General features: G+C 38.8%; 1 protein-coding gene across 1 annotated transcript in view; it reads left to right on the plus strand.

The window, feature by feature from the left end:
• Positions 1–25,257, plus strand: part of LOC120766854 — a 159,475-nt gene that overhangs the window by 22,487 nt on the left and 111,731 nt on the right. Inside the window, 3 exon segments of the mRNA XM_040092581.1 lie at positions 11,265–11,428; positions 14,701–14,859; positions 24,320–24,496. Of these exon segments, the coding sequence (XP_039948515.1) occupies positions 11,265–11,428; positions 14,701–14,859; positions 24,320–24,496 (500 nt within the window).

A 25,257-nucleotide genomic window follows, 5' to 3' on the forward strand; every position in this document is an offset into this window, starting at 1 on the left:
CCTTTCGCGTCTGACTTACTATATAATCCATTTCAACATGGCGCAGTAACAGGTTTATCACCACAAGCGACCGCAAGTTGTGCCTACAAGCCTACGGTCGTATTAATGCCGTCTACAAACACACACGCACGTACACACAAGCTTCACCGGTGCCACGTTCGTGGCTGTGAACGGCAAATGTTCAATTTAAATTTTCCACGAACCGTTGCTCGCCGTTGCTGCACTTCTCCGAAAGTTGCCGTGTAAATGGTCCGTGTTGTCACGAATATTTGGTATTTTATTGTTGTTTTTTACTTTGCCGCGTACACTTTTACGCAGCAGTTGCAATTTGGTGTCACCCTCGAGGTGTCTCCGCATGCTGCAGCAACACTGCTCGCTTCGTTAGCCGACGCAGATTTGACTGCGGGCTACACTGCTTGCCACTTTTCCGCTTGAGTTGAGTAAGCTGCGGTTGTGTGTGTTACAGGGTTGCCGTTATGTGAAGTACGGATGTTTTGCAATCACTTTCATTATTGTGTTACGTTTATGATTCGTGATGCGCACGTTTGGGATAACGCTTAGAAAGGAGAAGCAAAATAAAAGCAGATGAAACCATCGATTTTAATCGCGCTTACACAATGTTTTCTCGTTGTCATCAGTAAGTTTAAATTTTTGGGACCCATAAAGAAGAAGTCAAACTCAGCTTTCCAGCTTTCCTTCTTTAAGTCGCCGCGAGGACGTGATTTTACTAACATAATGAAACTTCGAAAAACTCACCATATAGCTCACATTATTATCCTCTCCAAATTCTAGTGCCACTGAGGTTTCTTTAGTCCACCGCAGACCCTTCTTGTTAAGATATTATATAAGTTTAGAGCCCTCAAAACCAGGCGTGAGTTTGACAAATTATTCTGGGGGATCGGAAAACAGTATTAAATTTTTGGCTTTCAGGTTTTATTAAATATATATTTGAGAGTATGAAATGTCAATTTAAAAACATTTTCTTATAAAATGGTATCTACTGGGCCAATCAACGAAATCACCTTTTTCAAGACCAACACTAAAGGCGCAATTTAGCGTAGAATTTCAGAATCTCAAACTACTAAAAGAAAGTATAATTTTTTAATTAAAAAAAATGAATACTAATCAAAAAGTACGTGGTCTACTAAATATCGTTTTTATAAAGATACATCAAAAATTTCCAGTGGCGACATGCGATAGTTCCCTCCCCTCAATGTCGTCGTATATTTCGTACAGCTCATCGTTCCATCGAATGCGATGTTCGCCGCGGCCAACGTGCCACGCAGAACCTTTCTCTCGAAAACTCGTAACGCCGACTCATCAGATGTCGCCATCGTCCATGGCTCTGCACCATATAGCAGTCACTTTGTTTGTCAAGAGAGGACTTTAAATCTCAGTGCAAAATATAACCTGTTGGCAAAAGTTATTCTGCGTTGGACGGAGGTACTATCAGACCTAGTTTAGTATTTTTTATTTTCAGTGTAGTTCTTCATTTGAGTTCAAGCTTAATGAACTTGTGTACAAATTTTGGTTTGCGGAATCTCTAAAACGCTGTAGCAGCAGCGCATATCCCATATAAACAGAACCAACAGCTGTCTAGAAGATATATAATGGAAATAGCTGTCTTCGATCAGCCATTTATTTACTCGCTTCTGCTCTCTTGTCAAATAAATTACATGTAAAAGCAACAACAAAGTTACCAAATCGGAATCGTACAAGAGAGTATGCGGATAACTCTTTAAAGTGATATAGACGCTATCTTCAATGCTACCAATATTATTGTGAATGGTTCAAATGAAAATACAAATTTCGCTTTTTTCTTGTATTTTTAAAACATAAGACTTAGTTCTAGGAAAATCGGAGACAGTTAATATTATTATGTAAAATTTATAAAATCCTAAAGCAATATTACTCCATACGACAAACTTAACTTAATCAAAACTTCCATTGCATGCGGACTTACTACCTTTGACTTCAAAGTAAACTTTCATACATAAATAATGTTAATACTTGTATGATTTACCAAAATACTATAGCTTAGGTATGTAGCTTTAATAGCACAAAACCTAAAGCAAATGGTTATTCAATCTACCGTTCTCAGAAAGAGAAGGTCCTTACATTTTTAAACTACACACCAAGAGTATTCTCATAACTCAAGCAGCAAAATGTGGTGCAAAGATTTTTCATTATTGCCTCCACACCGCCAAATAGACAATTTTATTTCTGCTCATTCTCGAAATATTGCGTTGTCGAAAAAGTCGTTTCATATTTCTAATAGAACTTCAACTTATTTAATTTTTTATATTTATGCTAATAAATAAATAAACAAATATGTACCATTTTGGTCAACCACTTTACGCCATTTCTTCGCTAGAGACGGTTGGTATAATCGGTTTAAAACTTCCAACAATGTAAATCGAAGTTTCGAAATTTCCAGTACGGAAGCGAGCAAACCAACCAAAACGAATTGATACAGCATCATCTCTGTAAACTTCACAAATTTCATTGGTGGCTTGCGTGGCATTATTCATTTTTTTATACAAAAATTTCAAAATATAGCGAGTTACTTCATTATTTTCACTCACTTTTGAACAGCCGTAACTCTTTTTCAACTTCCCCAATTTTTTATTTTTTTTTTTTTATTAAATGAAGCTTAATATCTTAACTTTTCAACGTTATATGGTAGGAAACAATATGATTCGTAGCACTATAGATATACGACTGCAACGACATCTATTGACAAAATATGAAAAGACTTTTTCGACTACACAATACTTCCCACAAACTTATATATATGGTATACATATGTGTTATATTTATAAATATAGTTAAGTTTTAATATTTTCGAACAAGATACATCGCTTGTCTTTTCAATTTCATCGAATACGGTCGTTCAGCTAATTTTGTCCTTAATCCTTTTTTGCTGGCTGTCTTTCTCATATCATTTTATCACTCATACGCCGTGTGGCACAAGCATTCGCATTATACTTTTATATGGCTAATTAGCAGCAAGTTGTATAATATATTCTCTGAATACGTTGTTAACTCAAAAAACTCTGTTTCTCACACCGTCATACCGATATTTTCTGCTCATTTCACTTTAAAATCCGGCTTATCGCCGGCTTAAATTTGCGTACGGACAGATAAATATATCGCTCAACAATTTGTGTTCGCTCATTCGACTATTTCTTTTTGCTGGCAATTAAAATGCTATATTCGTGGGCGTTACTGTTTACATGTTAATATGATATTTACTTACACAGTACGTGCTTATATACATATACTTATATATTTCTGTGTGCGTGTATGTGTCTATAGCGGCATTGTCTGCTGACTGCTGAAATGAGCTGAAATTAAAGTCATTTGACAGTTAAAGAAATATAAACTACACAGTCATATACACGCACAAATATACACACACAAATGAGTGTTTTATGCACTCGTCAAGCAGCGTGTTTCCGCTTCCTGTTTGCGGTTTTGCACACAGCTGCTACATCCGCCACCAAGGCGTTGCTACGTGCGCCGCCGACATTCTCAACTTCACTTCGCATTCTAGTTGTTATTGTTTCTTCTTCTGTCTCTCTGCGGTTGTAAGCTATACATTTATTTGCGCAACATCGCTTCAATTGTCTTCTTATATTCTTCTTGTTGTCTTTTCTTTTTTTTTGTTTCATTTGTTTATTTTGCTAAACGTTTGCAGTGCCGGCGCTTGCGGCATTTCACCATTGCTGTTGCACGTTTTTTTTTTAATTAGCAGTGTCAGGAAATTGTGCGCCGTCAGCGCGCAAACGTACGACTGATTGCTACTTTCTTGAGCCATACAATGCGTTTATGCGCCGACGAAATTCAACTGTAAGTTTTGTAATTAGAAAAGGAAAGATGGCAGCGATAAGAATTTTTAATAAGAGAAATATTGAAGACAATTAGGTAAGATGAAGTCGTAGGATATTTAATTGGCTTCCTTTCTCAAAATTTAAATCTCGTACTTAACTGAGTAGGCAATTGAGAAGCCAAGTCCTCTCTCGACAAACAAAAACCAAACTCTATAAGTCACTCATAATTCCCGTCCTGCTGTATGGTGCAGAGTCTTGGACGATGTCAACAACGGATGAGTCGACGTTGCGAGTTTTCGAGAGAAAAGTCCTGCGAAAAAGATTTATGGTCCTTTGCGCGTTAGCCACGGCGAATACCGCATTCGATGGAACGATGAGCTGTACGAGATATACGACGACATCGACATAGTTCAGCGAATTAAAAGACAGCGGCTACGCTGGCTAGGTCATGTTGTCCGGATGGACGAAAAACACTCCAGCTCTGGAAAATATTCGACGCAGTACCCGCCGGGGGAAGCAGAGGAAGAGGAAGACCCTCCAAGTTGGAAGGACCGTGGGAGAAGGACCTGGCTTCGCTTGGAATATCCAATTGGCGCCACGTAGCGAGAAGAAGAAACGACTGGCGCGCTGTTGTTAACTCGGCTATAATCGCTTAAGCGGTTTCTACGCCAATTAAGAAGAAGAAGACTTAACTGATTTCGGTTTATAACTGTTATGCGAAATATTGGAGGTTCAAGTCCCGAATAAATTTTTAATTATTAAAATCTTAGAAGTTGATTCTCTTATAGCAGTCTTTAAAGCAGTCTTTTCGTATTTTGTCAATAGATGTCGTTGCAGTCGTATATATCCTATGTTACCAATCTCATTGTATCATGTCATAGTGTGTTGGAAAGGTGAGATTGTAAGCTTCATTTAACCAAAATTAAATTGGGGGAAGTTGAAAAAAAGTTACAGCTATTCAAAAATTTGTGAAAATAATGAAGAAATTCGCTATATTTTGAAATTTTTGTATAGAAAACGAAAGAATGCCACGCAAGCCACCAATGAAATTTGTGAATTTTACGGAGACTATGCTGCATCTGTTCGTGTAGCACAACAATGGTTCGCTCGCTTCCGTTCTGGAAATTTCGATATGAAAGATGCACCTTACTCTAGTCGACCTAACGTTGAAAAAGTCGATGAAATTATGGAAAAGATTGTCCAGGACTGTCACATAAGCGGCCATGACATCGCTGAGGAACTTAACATTCATCATCAAACGGTTTTGAACCATTTAAAAAAGGCTGGCTACAAAAGTAGCTCGATGTTTGGGTAACACATGAACTCTCTGTGAAAAATTTAATGGACCGATATATCACCTGTGATTATTTGCTGAAATGAAATGAAATCGAACCAATTCTGAAGCGAATGGTAACAGAAGACGAAAAGTGGATCAAATACGACAACAATGTGCGAAAAGATCAAGGTTCAATGGTGGTAAAGCTCAACAAATGGTCGCAAAGCCAGGATTGACGCCTCGAAAGGTTATGCTGAGTGTTTAGTTGGATTGGAAAGGAATCGTCCACTATGAGCTGCTCCAGCCTGTTCGAACCGTTGATTCTACATTTCACTATCAACAACTGATAAAATTGAAGCAAACTATCGAAAACAATGACCAAAACTGATCAACAGAAAGGGCTTCGTCTTCTATCAGAACAACGCTAAACCACACACTTCTTTAATGACTCGGCTAAAACTGGGAAAGCTTGGCTGGGAAGTTTTGATTAATCCACCATATAGACCTGACCTTGCACCATCGGTTTAATATTAGCTTCGATGAATGCAGAACTCCCTTAATTGAGTAAAGTTGGCTTTCCATTGTAGCCTATGAAAACTACTTGTGCAGTTTTTCGCCGAGAAACCAGAAAAGTTTTACACTGATGGAATAATGTCTCTAGCAGAAAAAGGGCAAGAAATGGTCGACCAAAATGGTACAAAATTGGTTCATTAAACTGCATTATAAATATAAAAAAAAGTTGAAGTTTGATTAGAAATGCGAAAAGAATTTTTCGACTACCCAATTCTGCAATAACTTTAAAATAGGAAAGGTTCATTATTTTCGGTTGACGTTTTTCAGATTTCCTATTTTGACTAAAGGAATACAAGCAATCTGTATACACAGAAATAAGGCACTGAAAAAGAACACAAAATGTTCTCTGATACTTTATGAAGAAGAAGTAAAAGAAGAAAAAGAACACAAAATGTTCTCTGATACTTTATGAAAGCGAAGTAAATAACATTCAAATTTCGCAAGAATCAGTTATAGGTAAATCTAACCGGTATAATATTGCCTAACCACTTATGGACATATAAATAGCTTTGGCTCTTACGTCTCAGCGCTCTTCAGACCTAGTCAACTTTTCTATCACGGCAGCTGCATCTCAATGCATACATATACCATCCGATCAAATTTGACACGGACTGCCAAAAAAAAATCCCCAAACTTTATTGTGTATAAATATTTGCAAACTGCTTCAAAATAAGCTCCTGAGCTAATAAAAAGTTGGTAAGAGTTTTTGCAATTTTCTTTACACTTGTTGTAAACCTTTTCCTGGACTAAAGGTCATCCCTTCCTTCAGCGAATTTTAGTTTTTTTCGGTTTTGGCTCATTTTTGGAGCGTCCTCTACTAGATTGTTGCACTCTTTCCACGTCATATTCATAAGCCCACGCCTCGTCTTCAATTGTCAACCATTTCTTTGAACACCACTTGACGTTATTTTTGCAAAAGGTACAGATTTTTTGTTACAAGTCTAGCTTTAACACGCTGTATAAACAAATCTTTAACCGAAATGTTTTGAATGGATTAATCAGAGATGTTGCGCTCCTCTGCTATCTCTCTGCTGCCAACGCGACGATTTTCAAGTACTGCCACGCTAAGTGTCTCGATGTTTTCATTAACAGAGATTGATGGACGTTGACTTCACGACTTTCACTTAATACCTTTGCCACTCAAAATCTTGTGTTCGTGAAAAAGTTAACTCCATAAATACTTCTGCTATATTTTTAATTGTTTTGTGGCCGAAATTTCAGTAGACACAAAAGATTTTAAGGCAACTTGTTGTTCAATTTTTTTCGATGATAAAAATCGTAATACAAACTTTTCGCTCTCAAACACGCACCTATTGACATATGGATATGGAACTGGACCAATCCGATTAAAATTTGATCAGAATATATATTATATAGTACTAATATGCCAATGGCGACAATTGTGACTTCTTAAGACTTCTGGAATTTCAATAGTTTCCTAGTTTAAAAAAGGTGTCTGCCCTCGCAATCATCAAGCCTCACATAATTATCATGTGCTAGGGCTATGTGAGTCGCTGTGACAGAGAGGAGGGCACGTTAGACCTTAGGTCGTGGTGCAAATCCCACATACAATCCGGAAAGGATCAATATCTAATACCTGTTCCACAAATGCTTGCACCCTGGTTTTGGTCTATCAAGACTAGTACAAATGACACCTGGCTTTCTTATATGTACAGTTGTCAGAAGACTAAATATTAATAAAAGTGGCCGAGCATTTTGATTTGAGATAAGCATATGTACGTTACATTTATTGTTATTTTAGCTGCTTGCAGTGCAAATATAAAAGCTACAACAACAGTAACTAATTACAAGACACGTACATGTGTGAGCAATGAGCTAAATAATGACTGTCACTAATGTTGTGGTGGGGCTGGTAATGTTGACAAAATATTCACTTACACTGCGCCACACACACACACACATATATATATATGTATGTAACAGCTTGCTTATGTGCTTCCTGCTAATTAGCATGCAAAGCGACTGCCGGTCGAAGGAAAGCGAAAGGAAGCGGCACAGCGATAGCGGCAATTGCAACCGCAGCCACAGCGAAAAAACGGCATACAGCCAACAACAAACAACAAAAACCGCAACAATAACAACACATAATACATAATACAAGTTCGAGTATATGCATAAAGATGTATACATGTGTATGTGTGTGAATAAGCACGTGCTGGCTATTTCTGCTTTGCACGCATGCCCATACGTGGCAAATACCAAGTGCGTGTGTATGTGTGTGGTGGCAATAATAAGTTTTTCATTTGTTTTGTAATTCTGGTTTTTATGAACTTCCGACTAAATGTGTAAATATATTAATGCCGCAGCGTAAACACATGTAGCTGCGAAAGTCCTGCCGCCATGTACCTATATAAGTATGTATGGTTGTGTGTGTGCTTGTTGGCTTTGCGGCTGCTAACTTTTCTTCTAACTTTATTTCTTATCACTTTTATGCTTGTTTGCGTTTTTTATGTTCTCCACCATAACTCAAACATCTACTTATGTTCTGCTTGCAGTGAACACCCGGCATGCTTAAGTGATATTTGAAATAATTTGCAGAATGAAGCTTTAAATATTATTTATTCTGTTTAAAGCAATATAAATGTTTAAAAAAAGTCATATTTAAAACAACCATTATTGTAAACACAAAATATGCGTTAATTAATAAAAAAACAATTCAAGAAGTGCTAACCGCACATATCATACTCCAGCAACTTGCTATGTTCAAAGCTGGGGTAATATCTTCAGGCACAAAAGGCTTGTTACTTATATGGGGTCTAGTGCAAATTTTCACTCGATTTTATTCATTCTAAGCAGAAATACTCACCGTCATCAGAGAAATAAGTGCTTCCAATTTTATTAAGATAACTCACATACTAGCCGATATATGCGGCATAAAGTCTCCCAGAAGTTCGAAAATCTTTATATGAAGTAAGTATATGAGAGCTAAAGGAAGAATTGACCCGATTCAACTCATTTTTGACACACAGACATGCCATTATCAGGAAAGGCTTATCCATTAATTCCAAGTATGTATATATCTCACACCTCTTCTTCTTCTTAAATGGCGTAGATAGACGAAATTATCTACGACTTCGTAGTTATGACTGGCAACATTGACGAAGAAACCAAGTCACGAATGCGATGACTGTTTGTTTGATGGCAGAAGATGTTTCGTCTTGCCCTCGTTAACTACCAGACCCATTTACTTCGCTTTCTTATCTATTCTTCAGAAAGGAGAACAAACTACGCGTTTGTTATGACTAATTATATCAAAGTCATCGGCTTACGCCAGTAGCTGTACACTCTTATAGAAGATTGTACTTGCTCAATCACGCTCTGCAGCTCGAATTATTTTCTCCAGCAGTAGATTGAAGAAGTCGCACGATTCAGTGTCGCCTTTTCTGAAATCTAGTTTTGTATTGAACTGCTCGGTGAGGTCTTTTTCAATCCTGACGGATCGTTCAACGTCAGATTACACAGCCATATTAGTTTTGCGGGGGCACCAAATTCAGACATCGCGGCAAAAAGACAGCTTCTCTTCGTGCTGACAAAAGCTTTCAAATCCACGAAGAGGTGGTGCGTGTCGATTCTCTTTACACGGGTCTTTTCCAAGATTTGGCGCATGGTGAATATCTGGTCAATTGTTGTATTTGCCAGATCTAAAGCCACACTGATAAGTGCCTATCAGTTTGTTGACGGTGGGCTTTAATCTTTCACAAAGTTCACTCGATAGAACCTTATTTGCGATATTTAGGAGACTTATCTCAAAGTAGCTGGCGCAGATTGTGAGGTCTCCCATTTTTTATATTGGGCAGATCACACTTAAGAAGCTGATGGATGCTTTGAATATTTAATTGGCAATCCATAGGCCCGCCGCGTTGGAACGTCGACTCCATCGTCATCGATTAGGGAATCGGGGTCACCATTTCCTGATGTTATGCTTTCACTGCCATTCAGCAGGCTGGAGAAGTATTCCCTCCTTAATTTTGGTATGCTCTGGACATCAGTCACTATATCGCCACTGGGATTCTAAAAAAAATATGCTTCGGTCTTCAAACCTTCTTTTAGTCACCGCATCTTTTTGAAGAATTTTCGAGCATTACCCTTGTCGGCCAGCTTGTCAAGCTCTTCGCAATCACGCCTCTTCAACTCTCGGTATCTATCCCATCGGACGTGTTGTGGTCGATTGAAAAGTTGCTAGGTAGGCATTCTGTTTTCTTTCCACTGCGGCACGGCACTCCTCATCGTAACAGCTGTTTTTTGTTTGCTTTTTCCGAAAACCAATGGTTTCGTTTGCAACTGTACGTAAGGAGCTTTAAATGCTGTCCGAAAGTTCGTTAATACCGAGTTGCTAAGTAGTGCTCTCAAACAGAAGGTGTACAAGTCGACTAGAAAACCGTTCGGCTGTCTTTTGTAATTGCAACTTCTCAACGTCGAACTTTCCCTGTGTTTTTTGACGTGCGTTTTTTGCTGCAACAAGATAGTGATCCGAGTCGATGTGAGGACCTCGGAGCATACGTTTGACCTCAGCACCCTTAGCGCCCTATCATACCATCTCCTGATTAATATTTAATGTCTCTGGCGTATTTTATTGTTGATTGATAATTGATAAAAGCACTTTTAGTACTTTTAAACAGTACCGTTAAATGGGGAGTATGCGGTGTTTTCATCCAATTTCATCCACACTATTGGTAGGAGTTCTTATAATATTTGTTGTAGGTGGATTTGCTTCTTGTAGTTTTATTGGAGATATGTTTATTAAACCTGTTAGAAGGTGGGACCACACCCACTTTTTAAAAAAATGTTGGCCACAGGTGGCCCTTGGTACTGCGATCCTACGTGCCAAATTACAGTTTTATATCTTAATTTAGTGCTTAGCTACGGTACTTTATACGTTTTCAGTTAATGGCATTTTGTGGGCGTGGCAGTAGTTCAATTATGCCTATTTACGACCTCGTCCTTACTGTTTTGCCAAGAAACACTTGTACGAACTTGCACTAACATATCTTAATTTTTATTCAAATTATCGCTTGGACTGATGAACGGGCGGAAAGACGGACGGTCAGGCAGTCACAACATATTACAAGAATATAAAATTCGCATGGATATTAAAAATTTTTCACTCAAATTCCATACAATTTTAATCATACTCATATGAACCTTTATTCACTACTACATGGCAAACACATTCATTACAAAGCTCTTGAAAAATATTGCACTTCATAGCATTTCGGTGCAACAACGGTATTCTGCGAAGAATTTTTAATACTTGCTGCTTGGCTTCAGTCAATTGGCTACTCATAGCTCGTTGACTACATGTCAGCTGCTCACTATGTTGAGTTGAGGCAGCTTGCAGCCAAGTTTATTGGAAATACTGTTATGCCGGGTTTGTCAAACGCTGTAATAACCGCTTTCATGAAAAAAAACTATTGTGAGCCATTGTTTTTTTGTGTTTCCAAAAAATTTACATAAGTGTTTTGTATGTGTCTGTGGGAGTTTTTCGAAGAATTGTTTAAAATCGGCGCATTTTTCAAAATAAAATATTTCATTTTACCAATAGTTTTTATTTTATTTTCCAGAATTGCGCATGGCTCCAAGTTCGTGGAACGTGGCAGTGAGCCGCGTCTGGTTATTGACAATGTCACCTACGACTATCAGGGTGAATATGAATGCCGCGCCACCAATTATATCAATGGACAGGAGCGTGTTGCTGTCTCCGAACCAATTTCGCTGCAAGTTGTGGGTAAGTAAAACAAATATTTTTTTGTAAACAATATTTCAGAATATGTCCTTTTAGCACATATTTAAAATACCAAGAACTTTTTGCGAACTCAGTTTGTGCTCTTTGTGACCAGTGATTGCAGTTTAAGGAGTAACAGAACTTGAAAAATACTTGGGGTTAAATCGTTCCATGAAAAGTTATTTGAATCTTTTACGAATCAACTCAATTTGTCTTCTAGGACCACAAAGTGGCACTGACTCTGTGACAGTGAGAAATGAGAGTACTTTCTGCAAACCTATCTACAACTGGTTAGCCAAGGTATATTAAGTTCGCCACGGTATTTCTAACACCCAGAATGAAACGTCAGCGACCTTACAAATGGTCAATTGAAAAAATAACGCTACTAGAATTAAATTCAAATTCTCTTTACGTAGTTAGATTCTTCTTCTTCATTACTGGCCCAGGCACCGGTTACGCGAATGTAGCCGAGTTTAAAACATCGCGCCAGTCGTTCTTCCTTTTCGCTGTTTGAGACCAATTGGAGATTCCAAGTGTAGTCAGGTCCTTTCCCACCTGGTCTTTCCAACAGAATGGAGGCTTTTATCTATTTCCACCGGCGGATACTGCGTCGAATACTCTCAGAGTTGGAGTGTTTTCATCCATTCGAACAACATGACGTAGCCAGCGTAACCGCTGTTTCTTAATTCCCTGAACTGGTTTATCTCGTACAGCTCATCGTTCCATCGATGCTGCATATGCGCAAAGGACCACAAATCTGCCGCAAACTCGTTACGCAGGTGGTACATTCTCTACTTAGCTCGAATTATTTTCTTCAGCAGTAAATTGAAGAAATAGCATGAAAGGGAGTCGCCTGTCTGAAACCTCTTTTAGTATCGAACGGCTCGGATAGGTCATTTTCGATCCTGACGGAGCTTTTGATATTCCTTAACGTTAGCTTACTCTGCCGTATTAGTTTTGGGAGAATGCGAAGTTCAAACAAAGCGGCATAAAGGCAGCTTCTTTTCGTGCAGTGAAAATCAGCTTTAAAACCAACGAAGAGGTGGTGTGTGTCGATTCTTCTTACTGTGGTCTTTTCCAAGACTTTGCGCATAGTGAATATCTGGTCAGTTGCTGATTTTCCAGGCCATTCTGATATGGTCCAAACAGTTTGTTGACAGGGGGCTTTAATCTTTCACACAATACGCTCGATAGAATCTTATATGCAATGTAACGGAGGCTTATCACACGATGGTTGGCGGAGATTGTGATGTCTGCCTTTCATCCGCCCGTATTCTACAAAGAAGCTGGTGCATGCTCCTTATCAGCTCTTCGACCTGTATTTGAATAGCTCGGCCGGCAATGCATCGGCACCCGCTGCTTTGTTGTTCTTCAGACGGTTAATTGCTATTCGAATTCAATCATGGTCGGCAATGGAACGTCTGCTCCATCGTCATCGGTTGGGAAATCGGGTTACCATCTTCTGGTGTTATGCTTTCATTGCCATTCAGCAGGCTGGAGAAGTGTTCCCTGCATAATTTCAGTATACTCTGGGCATCGGTTACTAGATCATCTCTGGGGGTTCTACAAGAGTATGCTCCGGTCTTGAAATCTTTTGTTCGTCGCCGCATCTTTTCGTAGAATTTTCGTGCATTACTACTGAAGGCCAGCTTGTCAAGCTCTTCATACTCACGCATTTTAGCCTCACTCTTTTTTGTCTGCAAATACGTCTCGCTTCCGTATTCAACTTACGATGTCTATCCCATACCGTTCGTGTTGTGGTTGATTGTAATGTAGTACAACCCCTTAAAGTTCACAATAGCTAAATCACTATGAAGATGCTAACAAACGCCAAGATTACTAGTTAGACTAGTTGGTAGTTCTACTAGTCTAACTAGTAATCTTCGGGCGCATATAAGAAAATATTGCAACGGATTTATTATGGATATCTTATCCCCGATTTCTAAGGTATGATCTTATGCTAAGAAGATAAACAAATCCTTTAAACCACCACTATGATTAATAAATAGTATGCAAGCGTAAATATAACCGTAAAAATGCATATACATATTCCGAATAAATAAGTGCGTTTCTATGTAAATGTGGCAGAAATAATCCGCTGCTGCAGCATATAATGCATAAATATGCAACGAAGTAGTACGCAACTCTGTGGTCAGTTGCAACGGCAACAGCGGCGACAACAACAACACTGTGCGCAACATCCGATAAACCGCACAACTAACAAACTCAACTTACAAGTCCAGCAAACTGAGCAGAAAATTTATCTAGTGGCAAGTTCAAATGTGAAAATGCAAGAGGAGCATTGCCAGCGCAAGCAAAACACTGCGGCGATATTGAAAAAAAAGAATTAAAAATATGTTTGCGTTTTGTTTGAAAGTACATACGTTTTTCTGTTGTTATTTTTTTACGGTCACACTCACTAACAACCAACTTGACTTGCCACCATAGCATTTGTTGTTTGTTGCAATAATACTTGTTGTTGCTTTTGTTTGCCAGCATCAGCTCATAAATTATGTGCGTGTGGCAACATACACATGGAGGCAGTAAATTTAAATATCTTTTGCATTTTCAATTTTTTGCCTTCATTTCTTGTAAACATCTGTCGTTTTTTCGTTCGTGCTTTTGTTGTTGTTGTTTTCGTTTTTGCGGTCACCGAGAAAGTTTTTGTGGTTGTCAGGAGTGCACACGAAACCAATCTGCTGGCGCACTCATACATATATACCTGTATATCGGCGCTTTCATATATGTTTGTATGGTTCTATATGTATTCGTGTGTATGTGTGTGTATATAATTGTTGCAAGCAGCTTAAAAAGTTTTATCCATACTACTGTGCTTTGCCGCTACTGCATTTATATGCTGACGCTGTGTTTGCTCTTGCTTATGATTTTTTAATAACTTCACTTGCATTGTGTGACCAACCAGGTTGCATGCAACATTTATTAAACTTGACGTCAAGCCATATGGCTTGTTAGCAAATATCACATGTTTTGGTCATATATTGGTAATGCTTTAAGTCGTTGCTAGTAAATAGTATTTCGGTAGACCCGTTAGAGCAGAGCAAATAAAGTTAGGTTTAGTTTAGGTTGAGGCAACACCAACTATTTGAAGGGTTGCAAATACCAATTTATTGCATTAGCATAGAAAATTACTTAGTTTTTGGTTGAATCAGTATTATGCATTGCTTCTTAATATTAAAAAAAAATAATAAAAATAATGTTTAATTTTCTTTTCTAAAACTCTTCTTAAATTACTCATCAATTTTCTTTTCTTTTAGGTGCACCACAAGTACTACGCCCACATCCATCGATGCACACAATATCGGTAAAACGTGGCCAGCCGGCCGTTATGTCGCTGGTGGTCTGTGCAGATCCACGACCACATCGAGTCTCATGGGAGTGGGGCTCATTGCGCCTGGAAGCTGGTTCAGGAATTGGTGAGTTCACAATATTTCAATCAAGAAGCAGTAGAGTGTATATGTATAAATGATCAGCGCGACGAACTGAGTCGATTTAGCCATATCCGTCTAACAGTAGTTTATCCGGGCAAGTATACCACAATTTTTGAAACACAGATCGGTAATTTTAACTTTGAAGTGCGGTAGCTCAGTAAGCACGTTGTTCCTTTCTGGAAGTCCCCTGATAAGATCAGGAGCGTTCCTCGTTCTTATCGGCGCATCAGTCTTCTTCCAGTATTTGGAAAAGTTTTGGAAAGAGTTATAGTGGAACGGCTTCTGGAGCTAACGCGGTGTATGTGGTCGGATGGGCAGTATGGCTTCAGGAAAGGACGCAGTATAGAGGATGCTTGGTTGCATATTCATAAGGTCGTTGGGAGAATGTCAACAAGTATGTTCTTGGCATAAGGTTGGAGGAGCCTGGCTGTCCGGAAATCACTCTTTGCTGGAGAGGCTTTTCAAACAGAAAGTCTTCTCTAGACGGCATGAATGAGAGTGTGGAGATTGGAGTGGTTTGGGGCAGCCCGCAGGATTCCATCTGTGGTCCATACATTTGGAATCTTATGATGGACTCTCTGCTTGGGCAGTTCGAGCCACTCTGTAATTGTTGTGCATATGCGGACGACCTCTTCTTCTGGTCGAAGTTCGCTCACTGTCTGGTCATCTCGTAGAGATTGTAAATACTTGGGGTTTAGGTGAGGGAGTGGACATATCGATGAAAAAATTGTGACAATGCTGCTTAAGCACAGATTGTCGTCGGTTCGTCCAACGATTGTCCGGATAAACGGGATGAGCATCAGGTATCTGACGCAAGTCAAAACCTGGAGCTAGCCATGAGTGAAAGAATGTGTTTTACACTTGGCGAATGTGAGGGAGCGACTACAGGCAACCGTAGGTAAAATACGACGCATTTCTGCTTACGTGGCATGGATCTCACAACGCATTTTTATATGAGAGGCACCTATCTGATAGGTCGGATTGTTTTTGTGGGGCGGCGGTAAAGGACTACGTGCAAATAATTGCAGAACGCCCGATGTACTCGGAAATTAGGGATCTGAGTGGTATGGGGATTAGTTGGACTGATGGACGATTAGATGTTAGCGGTGTGATATCCACTAGTCGGAATTCCGAATAGTAAGGGCCGTTTGCGCGTGAGTTGTTTAAGCGACGAAGGCGTTTAGCTAGAAATTTGGGTTAGTTTTAGTATGAGTGGTGTGTGTATGGAGCCCAACCCTTGGCCATCAGTCCAGCTGTATGGAAGCTCAACTGGTAGTAGTTTCTAGGTCTGACTGGAGACTTAATTCTGGTACCACAGTGAACAGGAGTCCTCGGAGTTCGCTCCAACCTGCTCTTGCGGACTGGCCTCTGGAGAAGTATAGTGATGGTTGTGGTTAAAACCCAAACGTGGGCAGAACTGACACTCTTTTAGTTGAATGTAAAGTTGAATTACAACCGGGTGCCGTACCCAAAGTACGGCAGAGGTTTTATATAGCCCTCGACCCTACCAAGGTCATGCTAGCCATACAAACTGACCAACCAAACTCAAATTCTTGCAACGAAAACTTTGTATATAAACTCCAAATCAAGCTTATTTCGATCTTACACTGATCTTACACAGCTAATAGGTTGTCAAAAAAGACTTGCGGTATTTTCGCTAGTTGGCGCTGAAAGCGCGTAGTTCTAGTTTTATTCGTCGCATCGGGTCATGCTATACCTTTTTGGAAAGCTAATTTCATGCGCTAACACGTGTTTGATTGTTTGTCGTTTCTTTTAAGTCGTTCGTGAGTTATAGCGTCGCAAACATGGAGCACAATAAAGAGAAAATATGGCATATTTTACAGTACTACTACGATAAAAGCAAAAATGCATCTCAAGCCGCCAATAAAATTTGTGCAGTTTATGGACCCGATACAGTTTCCATTTCCACCGCACAACGATGGTTTCAACGTTTTCGTTCTGGTGTAGAGGTGGTCGAAGATGCGACACGCTCCGGAAGGCCTGTCGTCGAAAACTGCGATAAAATCGCTGAATTGGTCGAAAGAGACCGGCATAGTAGCAGCCGTAGCACCGGTCAAGAGCTGGGCATGAGTCATCAAAAATTCATTTCAATTTCAATAAAAAAAAAATTCAATAAAAATACCGCAAGACTTTTTTGACAACGTATTATATGTATGTATAGATTTATAAGAGCAAAAATACATTCAGCCTCATTTTCAACTAGCTCTATTCTAAGACAAAGTCTTACAGCTCTTGCTATCATTCGGAATGTTCTCAATGCAAATAATCAGCAGCAAATTCTTAAAATAGCAAACCGCCTTTACACACCATTTAATATGCTTGAATTAGAGCGCCAAAATTCTGAAATCGTTTGCATGTCGAAATCCCAAAACAAAAATAGCAACACTATCACACTTACAAGACACACAAGTATGCAGCTACGAAAAACTAACTGAATAGACACACAATCAACTAAACCTAAGCTCGCCTTTTCGACTGAGACTTCAAAACCTCTTTGGCTTGCCATTTTGAAAGAACACAAACGAGGTGATATGCCATTGCCCGTCAAAAAACGGAAAGAGTTATGCAACGAGCCGGTACAACGGTCTGCTGCAGTCACTCGTACAGCTCGCTCCACGTTCCCTTGGGCAGTTGTTACAGCATTCGACAGCTGACGCATATGTACTGTGCATGAAGGCATTTCCACTGCCAGTTATTGACTGTATGCAGCTATTTGTAGGTAGCTAAAGTGCAATCAGTGTGCCCATTGGTGGCCAACATGTTAAGCCATTACCTTGCACGTGCATAACACACTTACGCTCTGTTGGCCCAGAGACATGTGTATATAATGTGAATGTCTTACGTAAATCAAGACTGGTTGTGCGCAAGCATTTTACGATTTTCTATCACGACAGCGGGCATTTTGCTCTGCCTTGCCGTTATGTTTCCTGGATTTTAGCATTGCTCCGCTTTGCCAAGGTTCTTTTTGGAAATCCGTTCCGTTTACTTTTGCTTTGTGCATTCTACTGTTTCACAACATTGTGCTCGGCACAGGCAGAATTTTGCAGCCTCTCCCTCACTCGTTATATTCATACAAATATCACGCATTGGAAAATGTAAAGCTTTTGATTTCATAATTTTTCAGCAGCAACCTGCATCCTGGTGCTGCCTGGTACGATCGTTGGCAATTGCATTGTTAAATTAAGCAACTGCAATTTTGCAAGTCATTTGGCCACTGCAAATTAGAAAATTTAGTGGTAATAGACTCAAGAACCAAAGTGCATTTAGCATACATAGGCTTAGACTTAGAAACACATTTCAGGTTAGTCAGGTGTGCGTGTACGAATGAATGCCGGTCGTTTTCCTGCCCCGTTTATGCACCTCTTAAATAAGGTTATGGCTTATTTAGCCACATTCAACATTTTTTAATGAAGTTTTGGCCCAACATGGTGGGAAGCCGTTGCTCGTCTATGCGTTGCCGGCTTTAGACTTTATGCCTATATTTAGTTAAGGTTCTCAAGATTTTAGTTGTGAAATTTCCACAAATGTTCATATACGTTTTCCAAATTAACTCAAAACTACTCTATTTTGGCTTTCGTATTACTCTTGTCTTAGTTTTTATGATTCAAATGTGCCCGATAAACGTCTTCATCGCTTTAAATGATCTAATACTGAGATTTTTTACTACACATTAGAATGATCCGAGTATCTGATGTTTCGACTGTAAGCTTTAAAGTCAATCAAATGTCGGTTAAATATTGCAACGTTACAGTTTCAAATACGCTTTTAAGCTTAATAAAACTACGGTTGAATAGAGACTACCTTTCTTTTGAATTAGTTATAGTATGAAGCTTAAGACCCACTACATTTCTCAAAACCATCTCTACTACATTTCTCATATACGAATGTACTATATATTTTATCTTTCTCTCGCGCTCTAAATCTTCATTTAAAGATGACGCTCACAATCTTCGATGCTCTAAGAATGCAAAGCTACTCGAAAAGAAATTCCTCAGGGATACGAGTTTATTGTTCTTATGAAAGTATAAAAGAAAATGCTAACTTTGTTAGAGAGGAGAGTAATCAAGCTGCTCGTATTTCGGAGTTGATTGATTGATTGATAAACGAGGAATAGGTCTATTGTGTCCTCTCTTAAACTAGAAAGACTCACCCAGCCCCTGCATATCGATAAAGTCCAATATACTTGTACTTCTGGGTACTAGAGAAACGATGTGATTCTTATTTGGAAATATGGATTCAAGGGCTTTTAACCTCCGTCTGCAGACTATTCTACAGCCAATTAGCAGGTGTTCTGGTGTTTCAGGCTTCGTGTCGCCAGACAAACAATTTACGCTATAAGCTGGGCCCATGTTATGTAAGGGAAGTGCTTCTTCAGCTAGTAGTGGCCAGTGTAGAATGCGACCAGTAGTCTAAGTTTACCCTTAGGAAAGTTGAAGCCATATTTAAACTTGCTGAGGTTGTCAACCAGACTTATTGTCCTAAATGCTTATCTTATCAAAGTTCGAATCTTATCCGAAAAATTTTTGCTCATAGTAGTTTGTTTTTCGAAAAAATTACCGTACATTCGAAGATTCTAGAAATGTCTGTGGCATTCACGTGCGTTTTCGGTTGGTCATTGAAATAGACGCACATTACATTTGTTTGCCTTGCGTAAACAAGTGCAGTTTTCCTATTGAGAAAGTACTAAAAAAATACAAAAAAACTTTTTTCGAGCTACATTTAAAGTAATAATGAGAAAAGCTATTATTTTGAGCTTATTGGAACATAAAAAGTTGACTTTTTTCACTCCCAAGGGCTATCTAATCGAAACATCCAAACAGCCACACAGATAACCGTTGATAGATATTTAAAGGATCCAGAGGCATATGGAAAAAACTTTAAAAGAAAAAAGAAAGCCCTATCTGAACAATTAGTACGCAAAATTGTAGCTAAGATTAACGAATTAGCCGGCGTAAAAATAAGCCTTTCAACTGTGCAGCGTACAATCAGAATTGCAAAACACCTGAAGCGTTTAAAAATCAAGAAAAAGAACCCCTACATGAACTTCGCAAAGAAAAACGGCTTAGATTTGCAATAGAATACATGACGTGGACTGTTGAATCTGGCACTCGACTTATTGATTGGCGTTCATTTGTTTTTACTGATGAAAAACGTTTCAATTTGGATGCCCCTGATGGCTTTCAATACTATTCTCACGATTTGCGGAAAGATGAGTTATATTTAAGTCGCCACCACAGCCGAGAAGGTGGAGTCATGGTGTGGGGTGCCAACACGTTTTATGGAACAACTGACTTGGTTTTTATCGATCAGAAGATTAACGCTTCAAAACATTGTTGGAGGCGGTATTTCCACAATTAAGTGATACCTTTGGACCAATTCCTTATATTTTTCAACAACACAATGCTCCCATTCATAACGCTCGAGTAGTAACGTCATTCATTCTCCAGATCTTAATATAATTGAAAATGTTTGGAGCTTGCTAACATGGAAAGTATACGAAGGAGGAAAGCAATACGAAGTTAAGAAAACATTAACTGCAGCTATTAAACGTGCTTGGAGCGAGATTTCCTTGACCTACATAGATTCCTTGTAAAGAGGAAGTACTCATTACTGAAATTACTTTCAAATAGTAACTCGAAAAATAATTTTCTTATAAAAAGTTTAAAAGCTAATGACCACGAAAAAGGCACCTTTTCTGAGTAGCTTTAAGAAAATGTTTAAAAAACATACTTTTGTTAAGTTTGAATAATCATTTGAATAATATATTTAAATTATCATTAAGTACCCAATATTTTTGCATATCAATTTTTTTTCAATCATCATTAAAATAACAAATATTTAAACAATTGTAATTCAAGAAACGTGCGTCTAACCTATTGATCAGCAGTGTATACAACTGCCTTATAAGTTCTGTGTTGCTCATACGGCATGGAGTACTGTATGAATACAGTATAATTTTAACTGCATATAACTTTTAAAGCAATGTTTTTGTGGAAAAAAGTTATACAGACCTTTTTTCTATAGTGTAAAGTCTTTATCAAATAACCTCTTTTCAAAGCTGTTGGCTTATTTGCTGTGGAGATGAAAAAATTGATTGCAAAATATTACAAAATTCCTTGTTATGGAAAAAGAAACATGATTTAAGTCGAGTTTACATTGAAATTAAATCGCTTATTTAGTTTGTGTAACCTGCTTTACGGCAAAAACTGAAATTTCACAAAAATAACAGACACCCTAATGTGCATATTTGCATACAAAATGAATAGCCGTAGGAGCTTGAAATATTTTTGGGCATTAATTATCGCCAGGCAGGACGTCGCAAGAAAGTTGGCATAATTAAAATTGTATACATTTGCGTACAAGGCATGTTTATCTATATGCATGCATGTATGTTCTCGCCCAAGTCGCTTGCCATAATCGCTGGACAATTATACTACACATACTATACAGTTTGTACAACTGAAGTTTCCAGCTGAAGGCCCATGGCAATGCAGTCATAAAGTTTAATTCATTAATATTGTTTTTATTTTTATTTGCATGCCAAAAACTTTTTAATTATCAGCTGAATGCTAGTTTTAAAAACAAAATACAAAATAGAGAAAGTGTTAATACAAAAAGGTAGGGAAAACATCCATGTGAAAACAGTGGAAAATTACAAATTGCTTGGCACAGAATTTCATACTTTTTAATAAAGTTTATTTGATATGAACTAAGCGAAAACGAGTGAAATGATAAAATGAGGCCATAAAGTGATATTTAAATTTGTAAAAAGTACAGTTTGTTGATAAGTGTATCGACCGATTGGCTGACATTTTCGACAAAAACTCGAAAATATGCATTGACATCCACATATTGGACAGCTGAATGTTTAAAAAGTTATGAGCGAATTTTGGTCATTTATACGATTGAGCGAGCACTATTTTTGCAAAGAAATGTAGAAATTCACTTAAAAGTCGTCGATACCCCATTGTTCAATGTTAACACTGATCCCTATAATTTAAATTTATGCTCTCGATAAAAATTCAAATAAATCATAGTTGAATGGAACTCATCGCAAAACGAAGTATAAAATAACAGACGTAAAAAACAAATTTTTTCCGAACGATTTGAGCTCGGGAAAGACCGGGGAAGAGCCTTGTTGAATTTTTAAAGCTTAAAAATGGTTTAGCTCGACTTCCGACAAAACTATGACTCCTATAGAAAAAAGTTATATGGCAATGTTGTAGGTAATAAAAAGATCTATAACTTTTTTCATAGTCTTCCTTCACATAACCTCAAAATTTGTGTAAAATTTGCAAATAATAATCAAGTTTTTGGGTTTTTTTGTATTTTTATCTTGCACAACATTTTTTTTTTTCTTTCGCGAAATTTGGTAGAAACTTACTTTCCTACAGCTGGAAGCAGTTGTAGCTACTCTGGACGGTTTTGAAGTTGAATCAAACCCCCACAAGGTAAAGTTCTCTCTCCTCATCAGCATCCATTGGTCGTTAACGACTTGCCGAAAAAACTTGAAGATTGTGGTTGCAAGGTGATTGTCTATGCAGACAATGTGGCGCTTATGGTCAAAGGAAGGTTCCTGAGCACCGTTTACAAATTGATGCAAGGGTATCTCAGCGTCGCAACAAATTGGACCATTGTAAACAGTCTCGCTATCAACCCAAATGATGCCGAAATGGTTTTATTCACTTGAGATACAAGATGCAGGCGGGAGGCATCCTGCAACCAGTAAACACAGTGGAATATCTAAGGCTCATTCTGGATAGGAAGCTTTCATGGAAGCCGAATATCGAAGAGACAGCAAGAAAGGCATCGATTGCCTCGTACTGCTGTAGAAGAGGCATTGGCAACAGGTGGGGTCTCTCACCGAAAGTGAGAGTAGTCATGGTCATTATGTTCTATAGGGTCTTTATGTGGTGGAGGGCTCTAGAAAAGCCCACACTTGCAAGGAAACTCGAGAGCATTCAACGGGCGGCGCTCATCAGCTTATGTGATGCACTAAGGTCCAACCATGGCACTTAACGCCATCCTGCTTATATTGCCATTGGACATCGCCGGCAGGTGTATGGCTGCGACAGCTGTCATCAGACTCAGAAAGTCTGGGTTCCTAAAAGAACACTCGCAAATCCTCACTCACTTTGACTTCTTAACGGATCACTTGGATTATGAAGTCGCCCAACCGAACTCTGGTGGCTCTTTCTTTTCCCAAATACCGGCGAGGCAGTTGTGGGTGGGAAGTCGCCCTTGGAGAAGAGGGGAAGTGAGCTTATTCACGGATGTGTCAAAACTTGCGGGGGGAGGGTTGGTGAAGGGATCTATTTTCCGGAGCTTTCAAAATTTATGTACCCTAGTCTATATAAGAGGTTTAACGAATTAAAAAAATGTTCTGTGTTTTAAATTCTATCAGAAAGTGTTAAATTAACGATTTAAAAAAATTACCGTTAACTTTTATTTCGAACTTCAGTTGACAATATTTAAATATTAATATTATAAACACAGATTCAACAATTCAATAAGTAATTTATGTTTATTAACAATTTACTCATACATTTTCCCAACTTTTCGATTCTCTTTCATTTCATATGCCGCTATGTGGTGATGGTATAAAACGCCGTAATGACAATGTCGTTAATGAACTCGATACAACTACAACAACGGTCGTTAAATAACGAATGGAAATAACGCAATAAACGCATGTTGCCACATGTTGCAACTGAAACTGCGAAAATAATAATAACAACAACAACACACACATGCTTATTCACACTTCACTATGACCTGCTGTTGCATGTACATAAATGATGTATTGAACGCGTTAATGGGTATGTTGCTGCGGTCAATACACCTGCCACATGCAACCAACAACCAACGAACAACTTTAATAAAATAACAACTACAAAAATGCGCAACATTGACAACTCACTGCGTTGCTTCAAATGCGAACGATGTAATTAACAATAAACCGCTGCCTGCTGCTTGCTCCCTGCTACCAACAACAATTGCGCACAACAACAATAATTACAACATCGCCAACAACTTGCTGCCACACTGCCAAATGCGTCTGCCAATTAACTGCGTATGCGTCAACGCTTGCGCTCCTGTTAACTCAATCAATTGTTGCATAATGTTGTGCTGCATGTGGCACATGTACATGCAACGCTCTTGCTATGTACGCGCTTTCTTTGTACCGTTATGCTGTCGTTGCTTTCGGCATCGCCTTGCCGGCACTCCGCCATTTGACATTGACACGCATGTCAATCACTGCGGTATGCTGACTACATACGCGCACACACTCACACATACACACGATGCCACATATCCACCGCATATTACCAACGAAACTGTCTAAATTCACACCCCGTCGTACCGCACCATCGCAACACTTCACTTTTAACGCTGACTTGCTTTGGTTGCTTGTCGCCGCCAGCAGACCGCTTTCGCGCCGACGATATGTTGCAGGATTCACGCGAGGATTGCTATCTCTCCACTTTGCATATTCTACGCACGGATGAGCACGATTCGCGTCCCTACTATCTGGTTGTGGAGAATGAGCGCGGCACCGATCGGCATGCCATTCATTTGAATGTGGAGGGTACGTTTACAGGTGCAGAGTGATTTCCATTTATTTATCCCACATTAAGCGTATCTTTGTTGCATGTACGTTAATGCTATTGTAGTAACTAATACGTGGTAGTATTTGTAGTTGTTGTTATTTTAAGTATTAGAAGTTTTTGGTTTGCAAGTTAGTTCAGAGTTTTACTGAATTATCTTCCTTAGTAGGGTATGAAGGTTAGCGAAGTTTGCAACCACATCGACTTTCTGAGTCCTGATTTAGCTGGTTGAAGACAATGTTAGAATATCATTTGCTTTAAAGCACTTGTAATATAAACTCAATTAAAGTCTCTTTGATCGTCTATAAAACAAAAAAACTAGCAGTAACCACTTTTGGTTTTTTCGGAGATGCCATATCTTAAAAATGAAAAAATGTAGTAGCCAACTTGCAAATCCAAAAAACTAGTATTACAATAGATGAATACAAATTGGCATCGACGATCTCTCGAGAGACTGCCTCCTTATAGTGGATTGCGTAATAGCCATCGACCCTGTAATGGAAGAGCTTCTTCTTGGCAGATGGCACTGGCCTCCTTGCTGCGGTCGATTAAATCAAGCTCTATTGAACCAACATTGTTTCTGCTTCATAGCTAGTGTTGTTGGCACAGTAGAGACCCATATGAGTCTAGTAGAGATTCCTTCCCATGTCGCATGCTGGCAAATTTCCACCAGGTCCCCAATCTATTGGTTTTAGAAGAGTCATTCGCCGAACTTTCTAAGACTGGGGTAGCGTCGCTTAGTTGGCGACGGTTT

This window comes from Bactrocera tryoni, chromosome 1, assembly GCF_016617805.1.
Source record: "Bactrocera tryoni isolate S06 chromosome 1, CSIRO_BtryS06_freeze2, whole genome shotgun sequence".
Lineage (NCBI taxonomy): Eukaryota > Metazoa > Arthropoda > Insecta > Diptera > Tephritidae > Bactrocera > Bactrocera tryoni.